Source organism: Tyto alba, unplaced genomic scaffold (assembly GCF_018691265.1).
Source record: "Tyto alba isolate M040663 unplaced genomic scaffold, T.alba_DEE_v4.0 Super-Scaffold_6, whole genome shotgun sequence".
Classification (NCBI taxonomy): Eukaryota; Metazoa; Chordata; class Aves; order Strigiformes; family Tytonidae; genus Tyto; species Tyto alba.
In genome coordinates, this window is record NW_024881327.1 from 13,207,446 (window position 1) to 13,224,786 (window position 17,341).

Consider the following 17,341-nt stretch of genomic DNA (forward strand, 5'->3'; position numbering starts at 1 on the left):
CACTGGAAGCAACAAATGTAAGTGACGAAATGTATGTGAAGTTTTAATTCATGATATGTTATTTTGTGGGGGAAGAAAGTTTTCACTCCTTTTACAACTTGTATGTGAGAGAATGACGCTTAGCTCTGTTAGAGTTATTGCAGACATTTCCTTTGATTTTGGAAGATTTAGGTTTTGTAATCATTTGCTCATAGCAAACAGGGAAATTCTGCATCTCTACGTTTCCAATTTTCTCCCAAGTGAAGCACAACTATACAGAAGTAATTTTTTCAAAACTGCTCAATCATAAATAACTGAATAATCATGAATAATTTTGATTTGCAGCATTTTCTCAAAAATTCATTTGAAATTACTGTGCAAACTATTACTTTGAGTGACTCTTATTTCAGAGGATTATAAAAATACCATTAAACAAGCACCTCAGTTTGTACCCATTCTGTATTTCACACATATGGTATTAAAGCTCCCTTCAAAATCTGTACTTTCATCGCAGTCCACAAAATGTCCTTCAGCAGTCCTCACATCTTAGTAAAATTGAAACCCTGGTACCTCAAGACATCAAAAATGTACTTATGTTGTCCATGAAAATTTATCATCAGACATACATTTCCTGAATCTCTAGCGTGAGATCTCTGTATTAAATCCCACTTAATAAACAGAATGGTATGTTTTACACTAGCCTGAAGTTACCAAATAGTTTACAGTCCCAGGTAGTCTGTGGGGCAAACATCAAAAGCTATGTCTATGTCTGAGAGAAGTGGTTCAGTTTCTCAGCTAGGGAAGAAAGCTGGCAGCTGGTTTTTCAGCACCAGTCTGAGGTCTTCAACATGAAAATGAACTTATGGGGGCTTGGCATTTTCTTGCGTCCTGTAAACCCTTGCTGATTCTCAAAACTTTTTATTTTCTGCATAACACCAGCTCTTTGTTCTATCCAGCACCATGTGGGCAGCCTCCTGCACCCCCCAGCAGCCCGGTGGGGCTCTGCCATCTCACCGGCAGGCGTCTCAGCAGAATCAGGAATGATGGTGTGGGCAGAAATCTGTCTTCAGTCTTCACCTCCACAGTAGCCACAGAGCTGCTTGTTCAGTCACCATTGAATTTAGAGAGGAAAGATACGTAGAAGTCTATGATGAGAGTGGTGATGATACCAAATATTGGGGTTTGGTGGTGGTGGGTTTCTTATTTTTTTTGGATTGACAAACTAATGGTCTCATCTTGTCATCCCAAATAGGATCAGGTCTATCTTTTCTGAGAATAGAGATGATGATTTAAAATGTTCTAGTTATTCAAGAAACCTGGTCACTATAGAAGCAAAGATTTTACAAAATACAACCACTTGACTTGCATCTCAGTGTAAAGTCAATATACTAGCATCCTCCACTGATCTGTAAGTCCCGTGCATCAGTTGTTTTCTATGTGCCTTTTTCCTGCCCTCTCTTCTTCAGCTGTTCATTCAGTTTTGTGCCAGTATTAGCTTTGCCTGTTGGGCTGAAATAATGGATTGGGAGGCACTGGGGAGGTGATACACGAAATGCAGCTCTCTGGCTAGCATTGCCCTGCCAGTCCTCGGCAGCATCAAGGGGCAAGGCCAGCTGGCATCGCCCAGGGGAGGCTCTTGGGCTCTTCTGCTCCATGTGAGGCCAGGGCTGCAGCCAGGAGGAATAGACTCACACTCATGACTGAGATTATTATTTAATGAATAAAGCAGGTTTTAAGTTCTTTGGGGCCTAGATCATCCTTCTTCTCTGTGCTTTTATGGAGTGTTAATTCCTACCAGGAGTTTATGGGAGCTGCTGTGATACAAATAAATAACAGTATCTGATCCTTCTGATACTCTCCCCCTTCCTTTTTCCACTTGTCCTGTGCCTTTGCACGGGGAAGGCATTTGTACCAGCTAACCTGAAAGTTTTCTGGTTTAACCTTTTAACTAAATAAGAAGCAATCATGCTCTTTGAGATATTTTCAATTCCTACAACTCATCCATGCAGCTCTTCCATATGTGTTTTGACCCAAGGCTCAGAAGCCACCTGCTATTTTCCTTTCATCTTGTTGAGCAGTTTTCACTAGATAGACCATGCTGTTTCCATGTAGTCTTTAAGAACTCCTCAACTGAAATGGAAGCTGTGCTGAGGTTATGGAAAGAGACAGTACTTTCACCATATGATTTTCAAAGCCGTGTCATCAATATGTCATTTGTTTTTTTCCTTCTCTTTTCCTTCAGAAAAACCATCCACAGTGCTGTTCCCTGCTTGAGGTTCCTAATACGGCTATCGAAGAATGACCTCCTGAGAGGATCCATAAATGAGTCATCATTCAGGACCTCTCTCTCCAGCCATCAGTCTCTTGCTGGCAGGACCAAGAACACTTGTGTTTCATCCATTTCCACTGGAGAAGCTGTAAGTCTTTTCTTGTTTCTGTGAAGGGAAGTGAGTATAATGTTTCTCTGACTCCCAGAATAAATGATGCTATAAATACATATTCAAAATTAGAGAATGGGAAAATGGGGAGGGAGTAGCTAAACTTTTGGGGTCACGTGAGGTCATTTCTGCAAAGCCTTTCTGGGAGTTCATGTGTGATGATTTATGACCAGAAAAAGCATCCAGGCCAGCATATCTGTGTCGTTCAAATGCTTTCTGGGACCATGGATGTTCAGGTTAAGTCTTTAATGTGAATTACAAAGAACCATTGTCAGGCACTCCCCATGTCATCAGCCACCTCCTATAAGTCTGAGACGGATGGAGGTCTGAAAAACAGTCTCCCATCCAAAGTTTTCTGACCTATCTAAACGCTGTATTATTATTTGAAAGGAAGTTCATTTTCTGTAAGACAGGAGACTTTTTGATTCATTTCTCTGGATTTTAACCATGAGGAGTGGAAGCCTCCTGCACCTGGAGCAAAGTGGAACGTTTTGTAAGCAGCGTACCCCAAGCCTCGGTAAGGCTGGTGGCTGAGGGAATTAGAAATAAAAGGATTCCCTTCAGAGTCTTCACGGCCTCCCTGGGCATGACCTGGCTTGCTTTTCTAGGTCACAAGAAGCCAGCCTTGCCCACAGAGGTGCTGGGGAGGTGGGTCCCGGGGTGGGGTGGCAGCCATGGCGGGGGCCAGGCTGGGGCTGGCCCTCCCGGGAACCCGCACTGCTTCGTGTTCAGCTTGGGCATAAGAAACCCCCCAGAGTGATGGCTGCAGTCAGTAGCCTTTCACGAAGGTCTGGATCACCATGATGGGCTGAGTGGCAAGCACTTGGCTGTCCCCTTGAGCCGGGTGGCAGTGCTCTGAGCAAGGATGGGGCTCAGTTGTTTGCGTGCTGTAGCCTGTAGGCTGCTGCTTTCGGGGTGCTGTCACTGAGAGTCAGGCCATGGAGCTGCATTTCAGTGAGATCGTAACTATGTTGAGTATTTATGGGAAGACTGGGGTCCTTGATTTGGAAACGGACCTAGGACCACCAGGAAAATCAGCATGAACAGTGCACCATTCTCAAACAAGATAATTTTGCACTGAATTTTCTGTTAGAGAATGGAAGTTGCTCTTTTCAGGTAACAGCACCTGGGAGATTTCTGAACTTTTTCATGGCAGACAGACAGTAAAGCAAATGCACGTGAGAAAAAATGCACTGTTTACCAGGAAACCAAGCAGTCTCAGCCAATGCTAGAACTGTGCTCAGAGTGCTGACAAGAAATTCAGACCTTCTGGCTGTGAAATCAAAAAACAGAACAAAAAGACACTTTAAGTGCCTGAAGAGAAGGTTTACTGCCTGAGATCTAATGAAACAAAATCTGTCCCATTACAAAAGATAAGGTATTTTGCAGTCTGCGCTGCTGCATCTCTTGCACATTAATCATACAGCTGCATCAGGTAGACTTCTAGTTAAAATGACTAATTGCACTTTTCTGGGTAGCTTCAGCTGCACAACTTGTGAACTGTCTGGGTACAAGGATCCTCTTCCACTTTGTGACTGTGTATCACGTGTACCAGCAGCATTTCCAGCTATCACTAAACAGCCTACAGGTTACTGTGTTACAGACAGGTAATAATGATGATAATTAAAGATCATGAACTCTCTTAAATGGGGCACATTTTGTCATTCAAAATTAGAAGGTGTTTAAATACCATGCAATAGACAAGCTTTTTCTCAGGGGAGACCTGGCCTAGAATTGACAAGCTTTTTCTATAGTGCTTCATAAAATATGTCTACCATAAAATTTCTTTTAAACTAAAGCAATAAATAGAAGAGTGAAAGGCCTCTCTTAGCCTGGGCAAAGCCCTTTTTAGCCTACCATCGTTCAGATTTGAGCCCAAGTGAGTTTGAACTGTGTGATGGGACTCTTGTGGAGTGTGATGCTACTCTACCACATCGCACAGCACAAGGCTTCCCGAATTTGCTTGCCTAGGCTCTCATGGTCTTCAGCTTTCGTGTTAAGCTGGCTGATGCTATATTAAGGCAAAAGACCTTCATGAGATTGAAACAAAGAGTGATTTGCTTTGTAGGGGCTATGAAATTTAGCATTTGCCTTGGCTCTTGAAGATATAAATAAATGTATAAATATTTTTGTTGCAATGTAAATGAAAATGAGATAATCTATCCTGCTGATTTAATTCCATTCACAGACCACTGATTGCACAATGAGGCATGAGAGTATCAACTGTGATGATTTCACAAACTGTAAAATACCCAGATTATCCTTGCAATATGAGGTTAGTATATGCAACATTCCAATATCTTACCATTAAAAAAAAAAAAATAATAAAAGAGTATATTTTGTTCGGGATTGCTTAACAGCTTAAGCAAACAGAGCACCCACACATACCTTTATCCCCCCTTGAGATCATGGTGACTACTTGTCTTCTTACACTTGTGCTTCACTCAGTGGTTGTAGATAGCACGTGTAGTGACATGGAAATATGTTGACATAGGTAAAACAGGGAAGATCCTAATTTACTTATTTCCAACCTTTTTTGCTCCTTTTAATTTTCTTTAAATTGACTTTAAATTTATTCCTAAATTTTTTCCCCATCGATCCTTTGTTTGATGTCAAATGAGGTAATTTCTGCTGGGTCACCCATCCTGATCCAAGCAGCTTTCTGTTCTTCACTGCTGGTTGCTACTTGGTTTTGGCTCATTTGGATTAGCATGCTATTGTGTATGTTTGGTTGGGGTTGCTGTTTAAAGAGACAGGTTAATGTGAATAAGAGGCTTCAGCCTTCAGCACAATTTTTGGCTTAAGAGTGTCAAGTAAAACACCTCCTGTTAGCGATGCACAGCGCTGTGTTGTCCTGAGTTGGCACAAGCAAAGGTAATTCTTCTTGGGACAACTGACAGTTCAGTGCAGTTGTACAGCTCTTAGCTGAAACAGCAGCTGCTGAAATAAAAGTTAATCTCAATGACTCTTGCATGACAGCAGGACCGAGTGAAATTCTGGAATGCTCCAATAAAGTATTGACAGGCAGGAATGACACCAGGAACACTGTAAAAGACACAGCTGTTGCCACCAACACTTTCCTCTGTGTGTTGTCTACCTGTTGATGTAGGGAGCCAAGATATCTGTGAGTCATATAAAGTGGTATTTACAGTTTGATTCTACAGGGGAAGAGAAATAAACAGGTGGCAATACATAGATGTATGAGTAAGGTGATGCAGTGGAATTATGCATTAGCTTCCCACTTGTGTGGAGCTCTATCTATCTGTCTATCTATATCTAAAATCTGGTGTCGAAAATAGTGGAATTGTCTCATCATTGATACTCAATAAAAAGCCACCACAAAGTTAGGGATAATGAATGGCCTCTGCCAAAGCCTGTAAATGAACGTCATGGTTGCAATGTCACAGTTGTGCTCCATTACTGGCATGCTCTTAGAAAATTAGTGCAGAACCCACCCATTGCCTTCCATCCACTAATAACAGTTCAAAGAAGCAAGCTCATGGGGCTTGAGAAGCCCTGGGTGTTCTGCGTGTCCAGCTGGAATGTATATAAATGTGGTTTTGGACCTGTCCATGTTCATGGTTTTGTACCAGTGGATGGTCACACAGAAAGCCATAAGCCCTATTAAACAGTAACAAGACTATGTGGTGTGGTCAACACGTTGGAGGGAAGTGATGCCATCCAGATGGACCTTGCCAAACTTGAGAGGTGGGCCTGTGCAAACTGCATGAAGTTCAACAAGGCCAAGTGCAAGGTCCTGCACATGGGTCGGGGCAATCCCAAGCACAGATACAGGCTGGATTGAGAGCAGCCCTGCAGGGAAGGACTTGAGGGGGGTGTTGGTGGATGAAAAACTAAGTATGAGTCGGCAATGTGCACTCACAGCCCAGAAAGCCAACCATATCCTGGGCTGCACCAAGAGAAGGGTGGCCAACAGATCAAGGGAGGGGATTCTCCCCCTCTACTCCACTCTTGTGAGACCCCACCTGGAATCCTGTATCCAGCTCTGGGGACCCCAACATAAGAAGAATATAGACCTGTTGGAGCGAGTCCAGAGGAAGGCCACAAAAATGATCAGAGGACTGAAGCACCTCTCCTATGAAGACAGGCTGAGAGAGTTGGGGCTGTTCAGCCTGGAGAAGAGAAGGCTCCGGGGAGACCTTAGAGTGGCCTTCCAGTACTGAAAGGGGGCTACAGGTAAGCTGGGGAGGGACATTTTACAAGGGTGTGTAGGACAAGGGCTAATGGCTTTAAACTGAAAGAGGGTAGATGTAGATTAAATGTAAAGAAGAAGTTCTTTCCTGTGCAGGCAGTGAGGCACTGGCACAGGGTGCCCAGAGCAGCTGTGGCTGCCCCCTCCCTGGAAGGGTTCAAGGCCAGGTTGGACGGGGCTGGGAGCACCCTGGGCTGGGGGAAGGGGGCCCTGCCCGGGGCAGGGGGGGTTGGAACTAAATGATCTTTAGGGTCCCTTCTAACCCAAACAGTTCTATGATCCTATGATATTTTCTCCCATTTTTAGACTTCAGGTGTTATGCAGCTATAAGCATAGCACAAGCAATGAGATAAAAAGGGGTGAAAACCATGCTGTTGAAAAGAGATTAAATAATTTTACGTTATTTCAAACAATTTTTTTGTTCAGAAAAATAGTTTAGGGTAAACAACAAGATTACACTGAACAAAATTCAAGCCTCTTCCCAGGGGTGTTTTGAATGTGAGATCTGTGTTACAACAGCTTTTTTTTTCTGTAAGTGTGCAAGGTTTCTTCTAGAGTTTGAGAACTTTTAGAATTTCAGAAAGGATGTAACTATCTGAAATCCTCCATCATTTGTGATTAGGCCTGGAGCGATGTAGAGCTTGATCCTGTAGAGCCAGCTCATAAGAAACTGCAGCCTCGCAGAAGTTATTCTTTCTCAACAAGTCTGAGACAGGAGAAGAGAGACCTGCTCCCACAGACCTGCAGCTGCAATGCAGCAACTGCAGAAAAGGTAGGGGGAAAAAGTCTCTACCAGGGACTCTCCATTTCAGTGTTAATCTTGCTACAGTACATCATCTCTGGAATAATAATTCAGCCTTTATACCCATCTGTTTCCTCTGTTGGTTTTATTTATACTGATTCCAATGTCCACTACATCCTTGTTGTTTCTCTTTTTGACTAATGAGAATGCCAATAATGACTTATTAACTTTTTTCTCTGATATGTTGCGTGTTTTTTGAAAGCCAGCATCAGCTTATAACTCTAAAGTTGCATTAAAACACAATCAGTAGCATCAAATGTAGGAAGCTGACTTCTTTGCCTGTTTATCTACCCCAATTCTGGTTCCTCGCATCCTGACCCTTGTGTCCACATTATGGCAGCTTCTTTTTATTAGAAAGTCAGGTCTGTAAAATAGAGTTTGACATGATAGAAGCCACCCTTTTTCTTCTTTTCAGTGTACATTAAAATGTTTTATTTTTGTTGAGGGGGAAGACGAGAAAGAAACTCCCATTTCTCCCTAAGGGTGGGAGAGTCTGGCAGCTGCCACCCTTCCCTCACTGAAAGAGGAGACGGTGAGTACTCAGCACATCTTCTGTGGATGCATCATGCTCATTGCCCAAACCACTGAGGTTTGGTGTCATGCTGTTGAGGAGCACCCCATTCCCTGAGGAACTGCTGAGGAGGGGAGCAGTAGGTCATGCACGAGCCAGCTTCTGCCAGAACCAGTTTCAAAGCGAGTATTTGTATGGGTGGCACAATATCAAGTGTATATCAGTGCTGCATTTTCAAGAAAAGACAGACATAGGTTTACAATCCCCTTTCTGTGGCTGGACTGAGTAACACTCACTTTTTGATGGAGGCACCCTTCCATGAGATTAGTCTAGTGCGTGAAACCAAACACCCACACCCTGGGCAGCTACAGCATCTGCTTCTGTCCCCTGTGCTCCCCTCCAGCTCTGAGGCTAATTGCCTAGAGACAGCAGAGTTTAAAGCTGGAGCTGTTCTGGAAATTTCCAGCCATCCAATGACCCGGTTCCTGCATGCGTCTGCCCTGTCTTATTTCATGTGTCTCCTTAAGATCAAGTCCTGAGAAACCTCGGTCTTTTCCCATAACTGTTGTGAATAATATTGATGGAAACAATGGCTTCAAACGTGGTGGCAGGCAACACGGGCTCAAATCTACCACCCACCTCTGCTGCCCTCCAGCAGTAGCACAGTGTGTCCAAGGTTGTAAGCAAGTGGCAAAGACAAGAGACTGTCTCCAGGTTCTGGAGGACCACTAGCTTTTGGTCTCACAAGGAAGGAGAAGGAAAATAAATCCGAGGTGGTCTGCATAAAAGTGTTCAGTAATTAAATAAATATTCCTGTATTCTGGAATTTAGCAGCAAGAAGGCTCAGATGCTATACTTTGTCTTTGAAAGACATCTGTTAGATTATTTTGATAAATAACCTCTAAACAGAGTACCTTCATGCTGAGTCTTTCAGTGGTGTTCAGTGAGATGTGTGGAGTTTATTTACATTGAGTGTTCAAAGCCTCATTTGCTTTACTTAATATTTTCAGCAAAGATTCCTGTGTGGTGTGAAGGTCCTTTGTGTGCTAGCTAAATGCAGTGCGTCAATATTCATTCTATCAAATTAAATGTATATTTGAGTGTTTCACCAATTTCTCCTTAAAAAAAAAAAAAAAAAAAAAAAAAAAAACAACCCTGAAGAAACTGCATGTTTAGGTATTTATTTTAAGGTTTTAATAACATTACTGGATTGTCTGTGACTGAATTCCAATTATAGCAGGCTCAAAAATGCTCAGTTATGGAAATAAAACTGTGAATTTGGTGCAAGTTCACCCAACTTTTTGATTTAACAAAATATAATTTTTTTTTTAGGAAAATAATCTTACACTTAATTTTCTTTAAAAAGGCCATCTCACCAGCATCTGAAAAATTTATGTACCTCTGAATTCTTTTCACTGACTGAGATCAAGACTACTTAATGCACGGTTGCAGATGAGTTGTCAAAAAGAAACGGCATCCCTCAAGTGAATGTAAAGAAGCCAATCAGCGTCCCAGGCTTGGTGCTTTCCAGAGCATAAAAACACACAGGACTGTTTTCTGGGCTACTGCAAAGATTTGATCAAACCCCATGACTTACTGCAGTTAGCTGGGATGGTAACAGGCTTGATATAGACTGACACCTGGAAACCTGGCATGGCAGTGGAGAGGCCATTTTGGAAGCATTAAAATGTATTATGAGGATAAGATGGGTTTGGATACCTGATTACAAAGTGTTCTTTGTGCATCCAGGTTTTATGTCAAGGGAATTACCCAGTGTGAAAACTATTAAAAAAACCTTGGAAGTGGTGTCCTGCCCACTAAGCCATATCCAAAAGTAACCCATCCTTCTGCTGCAGTGAAAGCAGCACTTGAAGCAGGGAGGAATGGTTCTAGGTTTGGGTTTTTTCATTCTATTGTTATCTTTGACTTGGAAGAATGGACTTTTCTTCTCTTTCAGGGTCACTTAAACAACTTTTTTTAGCACATTGTGCTTCCCTGCATTTGGGTAGGTACAGCAGCTGGAGAAATTGTTATCAGTAGGTATTGGTGAATGATTTCTGCTTGTGGAGTAGAATTACACAATGCGTCAGTATATACCAGTATCTAATTTTAAGTCCAGACTGACAGAGGGGAGAGAGAGAGAGACTAAAACTTCTGATTACTTCTTTTTTTTAGACTACAATATTTGTGTGAAAAACAAATGTGTTTGATTTTATGTCTGAAAAATCAGACCACACCCATGTTATGCAATAACATATTCTGCCAAACTACTTGCCAAGAATGAGATGATGACCCTTAAATCTTAAAAAATAAAAAATAAAAAAAAAAAACAGCAAAAAAAAACAACAAAAACCCCATCTTCCCTTTTTCATTTAATGAACCATTTAGTTTGTCAGTATAAAGGCAGTATCACAGGCCATGGACTACGCGGAGACGAAGGGGTCCAAGAAACTGATCTAGGATTTCTAAAAGATGTTTCAGCACCAGACCTCTATAAATCCATTGGAATTACATGCCTGAATGCTTTAAGAAGAACAAAATTAAATTGATGATGTTTATGACTAGAAAAGGAATATCTGCAATTTAGGAAAAAATTTACAAAACTATTATGGGAAGCTCAAGCTATGGAGAGACTGAGTGTGGCTAATTAATATGCTTTACAACTGTATTAAGAGAAATAAATAGAACTATAACTCTGAAAGAGGCTTTATAGCATTCTGAGTAAAGCTTAGTTGTACTCTGAATTCCATTAGGCTTCATGGGAATTCACATAGTAATGAACTAAAACGTGCATTCTACTTTAAATGTTGATTTTTCCCTGGGAAGGAGACACTTCTAACTTCTGTCTGTATCTGGCACAGTGATTTTGTAACCTGAACTGTCATTTTCTAGAGCAAGCCAAAATTGATCACTCATGCCTTCTGTTGCCACTGTATTTAAATATTAACTAACTGTCAAAGCTTATTTAGTTTACTCTTGATTTGCATACTATGCATGAAGATAATGGAAAGGTCACAGGGGAGTTGTCATCAGGGCCAAGCTAGAAATTAGAGTTCTCTCAAAGTAGGCAGATGAGAAATTTTGCAAAGCAAAATCACAGTCACTGTTTTTCCCTTCTTGGTTGGTGGAAGCGCTCTCCAACGTATGAATGCAAAGCCACTGACTGCCCCAAGGCAGTACCAGGAGCCATTTGGGGACACCATGATAGAGATTGTCACAAGCATGGTGAAACTTTAGGCAAATAAAAAATACAATGTGCTAGAGTCTTATGTGAGATTTCTTCCATGAGAGAGACAAACATACAATTATCTAGTACCTTGAGATGTGTTAAAAATGGAGAATTTTTTTTTTTTTTAAAACATAAAGTAATTCATATATAGGAATGGGGTTTTCCTTGCTTCTTTTTGGTCTCTGCTGATATTTGAGCATGTCTTCTTTTGCATCATTTGACATCCTGCTTTCCAAGCTGTAGATGTTAACACACCATGACTTTCCCACTTCCCAGTCAGTGATTCAGCTGTTTAGAAAATATGACTGGTGAGTCAAATAGCGACTAGTGGTAGTGACTATTTCAAATACTGGTTTCCATAATCATATGCTGTATGACAACACTGAAGGTCCTGTCTCTGCTCCAGGTTTCGCTCTCCTCCAGCTGTTTGGAGAAGGTGCTTGTGCGGTCATCCCTACACAGTCCCCCTGCAACACGTGTGACCAGCTCCCTCAGAGCAGCTTCTCTGCCTGTCGGTTTGAATAGCGGCAGTGTCAGCAGAGGAGGAGGCTCCGATACTTCACAGGTGGCAACTCAAGAAAGTCAAGTTCATGGAGTCCTGGGGTCTACCATTAGCAATATAGTCCCTCGTATCATTATTATTCCTACCTCAGAAACCAACCTATTTCGAGAGGAACTGGAAGTGGAGGAGAATGAATTATTCCACTTTCATGACAAAAAGAGCAATCTGCTGGAATTGGAAGGACTTAGTTCATCCGCGGAGTTCCTTGAAGCTGTTGAGAAATTTCTATCATAAGTTTGTCAAAGGAAAACTTTCCGGTAATTATTTTCTTGGCATCTTCTCCACTTAATTATACCAAATAACCAAAGCCTTGTAGGTTAGGTCATCAGACTTTTTGTATGTTTATATGGTAGTCACTAGGCAGCCTTCAGATTTATCTTTGTCCAGACCAGCTCAGGCATGGAAACAGGCTTTCTTTCAGATTGTGCTGCAGGAAATGAGCAGTGGAAGATCTGGCAGCGTGATCAAGTGGGACTGGTCAGGTCGGCTGCCTGCTTCATGGGGCCCTGATTTGCAACCACAGATGGAGGTGCCAGCAGAAGGAAAAACGATTGAGCAAGAGCAGGGCAGCTGCTGAATGTTTCTGCTACCTGCATGTGAAACAGCACTGCTGTGTTGGCAACTCTCCTCTGGACGGTGACAAAAAGCACCACAACACCACAGCTTTCACCAGCCCCGGTGGTAACGCAGATGGCTAGATAATCTGAACTATCTTTTAATCAAATTATTTTCAGCACTGGTTTTGGTTTAATTTGTTTTTAAATAGGCAGCTTACTAAACGTAAATAAACAAACTGATGGTGTAACTGGGAAGTGACTGCTTGCTTTTAAAGTTTAGTGCTAGAAGTCTGGATTTTACCTCAGCATTAGTGTGATGAGCTGAATGTTGAAATTCATAGTGCTATATGCTAAAACATACACTGCTACCTGTAGAAGCATTTAGAGCACCTTCAGAACTATGGTCTTAATTAAATATGTATGGATCCTAGTGAGTCTCTGATTAAATGGTGAATGTTCACAGCTGGCTTGACAAGTCATTGATAAAAATAAAGCCTTGGCTGCTATATATCACTTGTCTCTTCAGAGGAGATTCTTCTCCTCTCCTCTTCTAAAATGTCCCATCAGATGTCTTCTCCTACAGGTCACTTACAGGAGACTATCAGAGTGGGTAAAACATCGTCTCGGGTAGAAAAATCCACAATACTGTGGTGTTTGCTATAGAATCTACAGTCACATTGTTATCTGTGTTTACTGATTGTGCTTGTTTTATCTGTGCTTCATATTGTGCCTCATGCTCACAAGACCCTCCTACCATTTTATTCTTTACCGCATTCTTCCTTTCATTACTCATTTTCCCTTTTTACAACATGTTCTCCACATCCTCCTTTTAAAGTCTCTGGCTTTCAAATGTGGGCAAGTTGAACTATATTGTTCTCCACATAATGTCAGTATGTCTTAGTAGAAAGCAGGTGTTTCTCTGGATATAACAGTGCAAATATTTGGTCCAGTGAGTCTGGTAGCATTCAGACATACAAGAGAGTAAGAGTTTATGTTCATAGTCTCAGTTTATTCCCTTGACTGTACCCTAGATTGCCCAGACACCACTGAGAGCATTTCCAAGGTTTGCATATGTACTTGCTGGTCTTGAGAAGTAATTTATTTTTTCCTGTTCTCCTGATACAAAAAACAGACTGAAAGATGGAAAGCATAGAAGTACTTTTTAAATTATTTTTTTATTACAAAAGAAGATAACACAAATCTTGTTTACAAGTACCTAGACAGGAACACAACTGAAGAGCAAAGTAAACCCCAAAGCAGCACAGGAGACAGAGGAATGCCTCCAAACTCACACACCCAAGACTTTGCAGGGTGTCAGCACAGCAGACTTTTGAGAGGATTGAGACACTTGCTTTTGGTATAGGCTGTGGTCTTTTTAGGAAAAAACGCCACTGGTGGGTTAGAGGTGACTGCTGAGTCAGGCTGCCCAGTCCAATGCTAACACTCTTAATGATGCCATTACACGAGGTGCTCTGCTGTCTAGGCACCCTCATCAGAAACGAGGCCAACATACCTCCTTACCTTGTAGAGAGGAGGGGGAAAGGGTGGTGGAGCCACACCAAGCGTGTGGTTGTCTGCGTGCAGCCCCGGTGCGTGGTGCCGGGGCCAGGGCTCAGCCAGGGCAGCACTGCCCAAGCACTGCCCTCCTGCTGCCAGGTTTTCTGCCGGGGCCAGGAGTCGTGCCAAGGTGATCTGCAATCAGCTCAGTGTTTCCAAAGGCAATTCCTCCATCCGAGGGCTGGTGCAGTGAGCGGGCAGCGTGGGGCAGCTGCTGCGGACTGGGATGGGGACGTGGTCGCCTGCAGTTCCTCGGTGCCAGGATTTCGTCTGGGGCGTGGTTTTGGCCACAATGAGTAATCAAATGCTAACTGAATATAACATTCATGGTAAATGGGGGATGCTTAATCCTAGGCTAAACATACTGTCCTGCCACCTCTGATTCTTTTAATTCTTTTGCTGAATCTGTTCTCTCTGGTTTGTTTGTTTTTCCTACGTCAACCAACCTTACCTTCTCTTGCATTTGATATCCTCAGCTGCTGTATGTCGTTTCTTCTTGAGCCAGATGTTGGGAAGCAGGTGTTCTTATAAGGCTTCCAAGCCTTATACCTGACTTTTTCTGTTGTAATTACTCTAAATAACAGTAAGAAAATATATTTGATGTTCCAAGATAGAAAAACATACCCTGGAGCAAATTTTACATTCAGATGTTGACAGATTTGTACTGGTAAGACTGTAGGCAGGATATTGCCATAGTTTCTGATGGAATGAAGAAAGTAAGAACTAAAGTAACAGTCAACAAACTGCTCTGTATCCAGACACATTTTGTGTTCTCCTTGTTAGCCTATAAGATGACTCTCCAGTTATGTCTTGCATACATGCTTGTACTAATAAAGTGTGTCAGAAAACTAGTGGGCTTTGAGATATGTGCAAAGAAGTGTTTCACTTCTATACTGCTAATGTCTTATACTATTAGTACTGTTGCTTCTGAAGCTAATGTCAAGATTACTGTTTACTTCAACTGATGTAGGCTAGAATGCCAAATGAGATAACAGTAGAGAGATAAAACATGAAGTTATATGAAATATCAGATAGACTTAGCACTCTCAATGTAAGACTTTTGCAGAAACAGTTGCAGAGTAAATGAGTCTTAAATTAACTACCACAATGTAGAAAAATTTTGCAAACTTCTCTGTTGCCACATTAGAATAGATGGCACATAAAAATGTACAATATTAACTGTTGCTTCCGATTTTACGTATGTATCAGTTCATTCAAATGGAATAAAAAATACTTAGGAGTTAAACTAAACTATCCATTGTTTGGTTTTCTTATTTAATCATTAATTTCAGGATCTAGGAAGAGGAATGAAAAGGTTGAGTCAAAGCGTTTGAAACCTGAGCTCTGATGTAGTGAATACTAAGGTACATATATAACTTTATTTACATGAGCAGCTCCTTTCAAGTCATTTAGACTGCTCACATGCAACCAAGCACTCACCTACTTCAGTGCAGAGCATCCAAAATTAGAGCTCACTCACTTGGTAAAATCTGAAGTTGCCCAGCAACTTTTGAAATACGATGACTTAAACTGGGATGTCAGGAATCAGGTGAAAAAAATGGAAAAAAATTAACCAAAGTCAATACATTAAAACTGTGACAGCGGTCTTTGATCTTTGTCCTAAATCTGAATGACGGTTAACCAGCAATTGTTTGTTTCTGCTAAATCTTTGTATAACAGTTATAGGATATATTCCAACTTTCATGAGTAAAAGAAAATTCAGACCACAAGTGTAAACATTTTCTTTTACCACGGACATTTAATTTATTTTTTATAATTAAATCAATGGTTAGATAAAGGTTCCAAATAATAAGAAAGAAATAAATTATTTGGATCTTAGTGAAACTTACTGCCTTGGGCTGGTATGAAGCAGCACCTAAAACCACTTTCTTCCGGAAAGCTCATTCAGTTCCCAGACATGCATCCATTTCCCTCCTTTCAGGAGACACCCCTGAACAAGAAAACCCTTTCACTCTGCTGTATGGAAAAGGTTTATGTCGTGGTGTGCAAAACTGGAAAATACAGGGAGGCAAATAACCCCTTTTTTAATTTCCTTACTCTTTCTCCCCTCTCCCCCTCCTTTTTTTACAGCTGGTCTTTACTGATTTCCTGTGTAGGTTATCCTTGTTATTTTTCGTCTGGTTCTTTCAGATATACATGAAAACCATGTTAGCTACTGGGAAACCGGATACTTAGGTGTGTATTTTGCCATGTTTTAATTGTGGACACCTTTCTCTCATAGGAGTAGACCAAAACTGACCACAGCACTTTGGTTCAGCAAGTGCCTGTACCAGGTAACTCTAGGATGAACTCAGACAAGGTGGAAGCAGCTGAGATGCAGCTATTGTTTCTGGGTTATCTCAACACAAGCTGATGATTATTTCTTGATTTGTGCCTCATCCATAGCCTCAGTCTATAAATCAGCGTTCTGTCTGCACACCTGGAATGGACACATATTTAAGTGGAGAGTTTAGTGCTGGGATGCCTCTGTTGTGCCTGTCACATTTACCCGTGTATTAACATACACTATGACTTACTAAGAATTTAGATATCTGTCTGTATATTTTACTTGCTTTATGATGTATCTGGGTTGCACTCATGTCTGCACTCTGGTTGCACTTGTTAATGCTACAGGTGGTAGCAGGGCATGAAAAGCTAAGTACAAAATGGCAAAGTCAGTTGTAAATCCACTGTTACTAATTCTCCCCTGTGCCAGCATGGGGCTACATCACTGTGCCAGCAATCCTGGTGCCAATACTTCACGGTGAAATATCCTCAGAGAAAAATTCTGTAGGAGATAGAGTCTTATATACTGACATTTTTATTCTGAAACTTTTTTGGTCTTTATTTGTGGTTATGTGTCATGCAGACATTTTTATTTAAAAAGTCAGATGTGTTCTTCACCTCAAAGCAAAGCTTCAGAAGACCCTTGTCATCTTCAGGACTTTGTGCTGGACTAAATGAGCCAGAGGCATAGGTAATAATACACGAGGAGATGGGCTTCTGCCGTTTCCAGCAGTGCATGGTCCTTAGGGAGATGTGCCCCAGCCCCTCTCCCTCTGTGCCGAGGAGCAGGTCTGGTCCCCACGGAAAAGTCAGACACATGTGGTGTAGTGAGTGCACGTGGAAATTGTATTTTCCAGAAATTAATGGAGAACTACGTGTGGGTAGATTTTCATGGGGACAGCAGAAGATGACTCCCTAGATTTTCTCCTTGCCAAATTTCAGGTTCCTTTCCACTGTAAGCAGGTGGTAAAGTTCTTCAAAGGAACAGATGGATGTATTTAACGTTAGGAACTAATTTTCCATGGACATGCACTTGGAAACAAATGATCCCTATTTCCTGAGATGGAGAAAAAAATCCAGCCCAGAGCACACTACAAGTGTGGAAAATGTGAGACTGAACACATTCAAGTTAGGTAAATGTGAAACAAATGAAAACAGCAGCTTATAGTGGAAATTGTCGAGCCACCAGGAGTGTAGCAAAATGGCC

General features: G+C 41.6%; 1 protein-coding gene across 7 annotated transcripts in view; it reads left to right on the forward strand.

Annotated features, from left to right (window-relative positions):
• LOC104357003 (melanopsin) overlaps nucleotides 1-15,081 on the forward strand; it is a 40,505-nt gene extending 25,424 nt beyond the window's left edge. For 3 of the 7 annotated variants that reach the window (XM_033004494.2, XM_033004493.2, XM_033004495.2), the window contains 4 exons: nucleotides 2,222-2,396; nucleotides 4,606-4,692; nucleotides 7,253-7,402; nucleotides 11,579-15,081. In XM_033004494.2, coding sequence (XP_032860385.1) covers nucleotides 2,222-2,396; nucleotides 4,606-4,692; nucleotides 7,253-7,402; nucleotides 11,579-11,968 — 802 coding nt within the window. In that variant the 3' untranslated portion in view covers nucleotides 11,969-15,081. Of the gene's footprint in view, nucleotides 1-2,221; nucleotides 2,397-4,605; nucleotides 4,693-7,252; nucleotides 7,403-7,877; nucleotides 8,832-9,275 lie in introns of those variants that run through there. The other 4 variants (XR_004408796.2, XR_004408797.2, XR_004408795.2 and 1 more) reach the window with 4 other exon arrangements.
• Nucleotides 15,082-17,341: the final 2,260 nt, after the last annotated feature.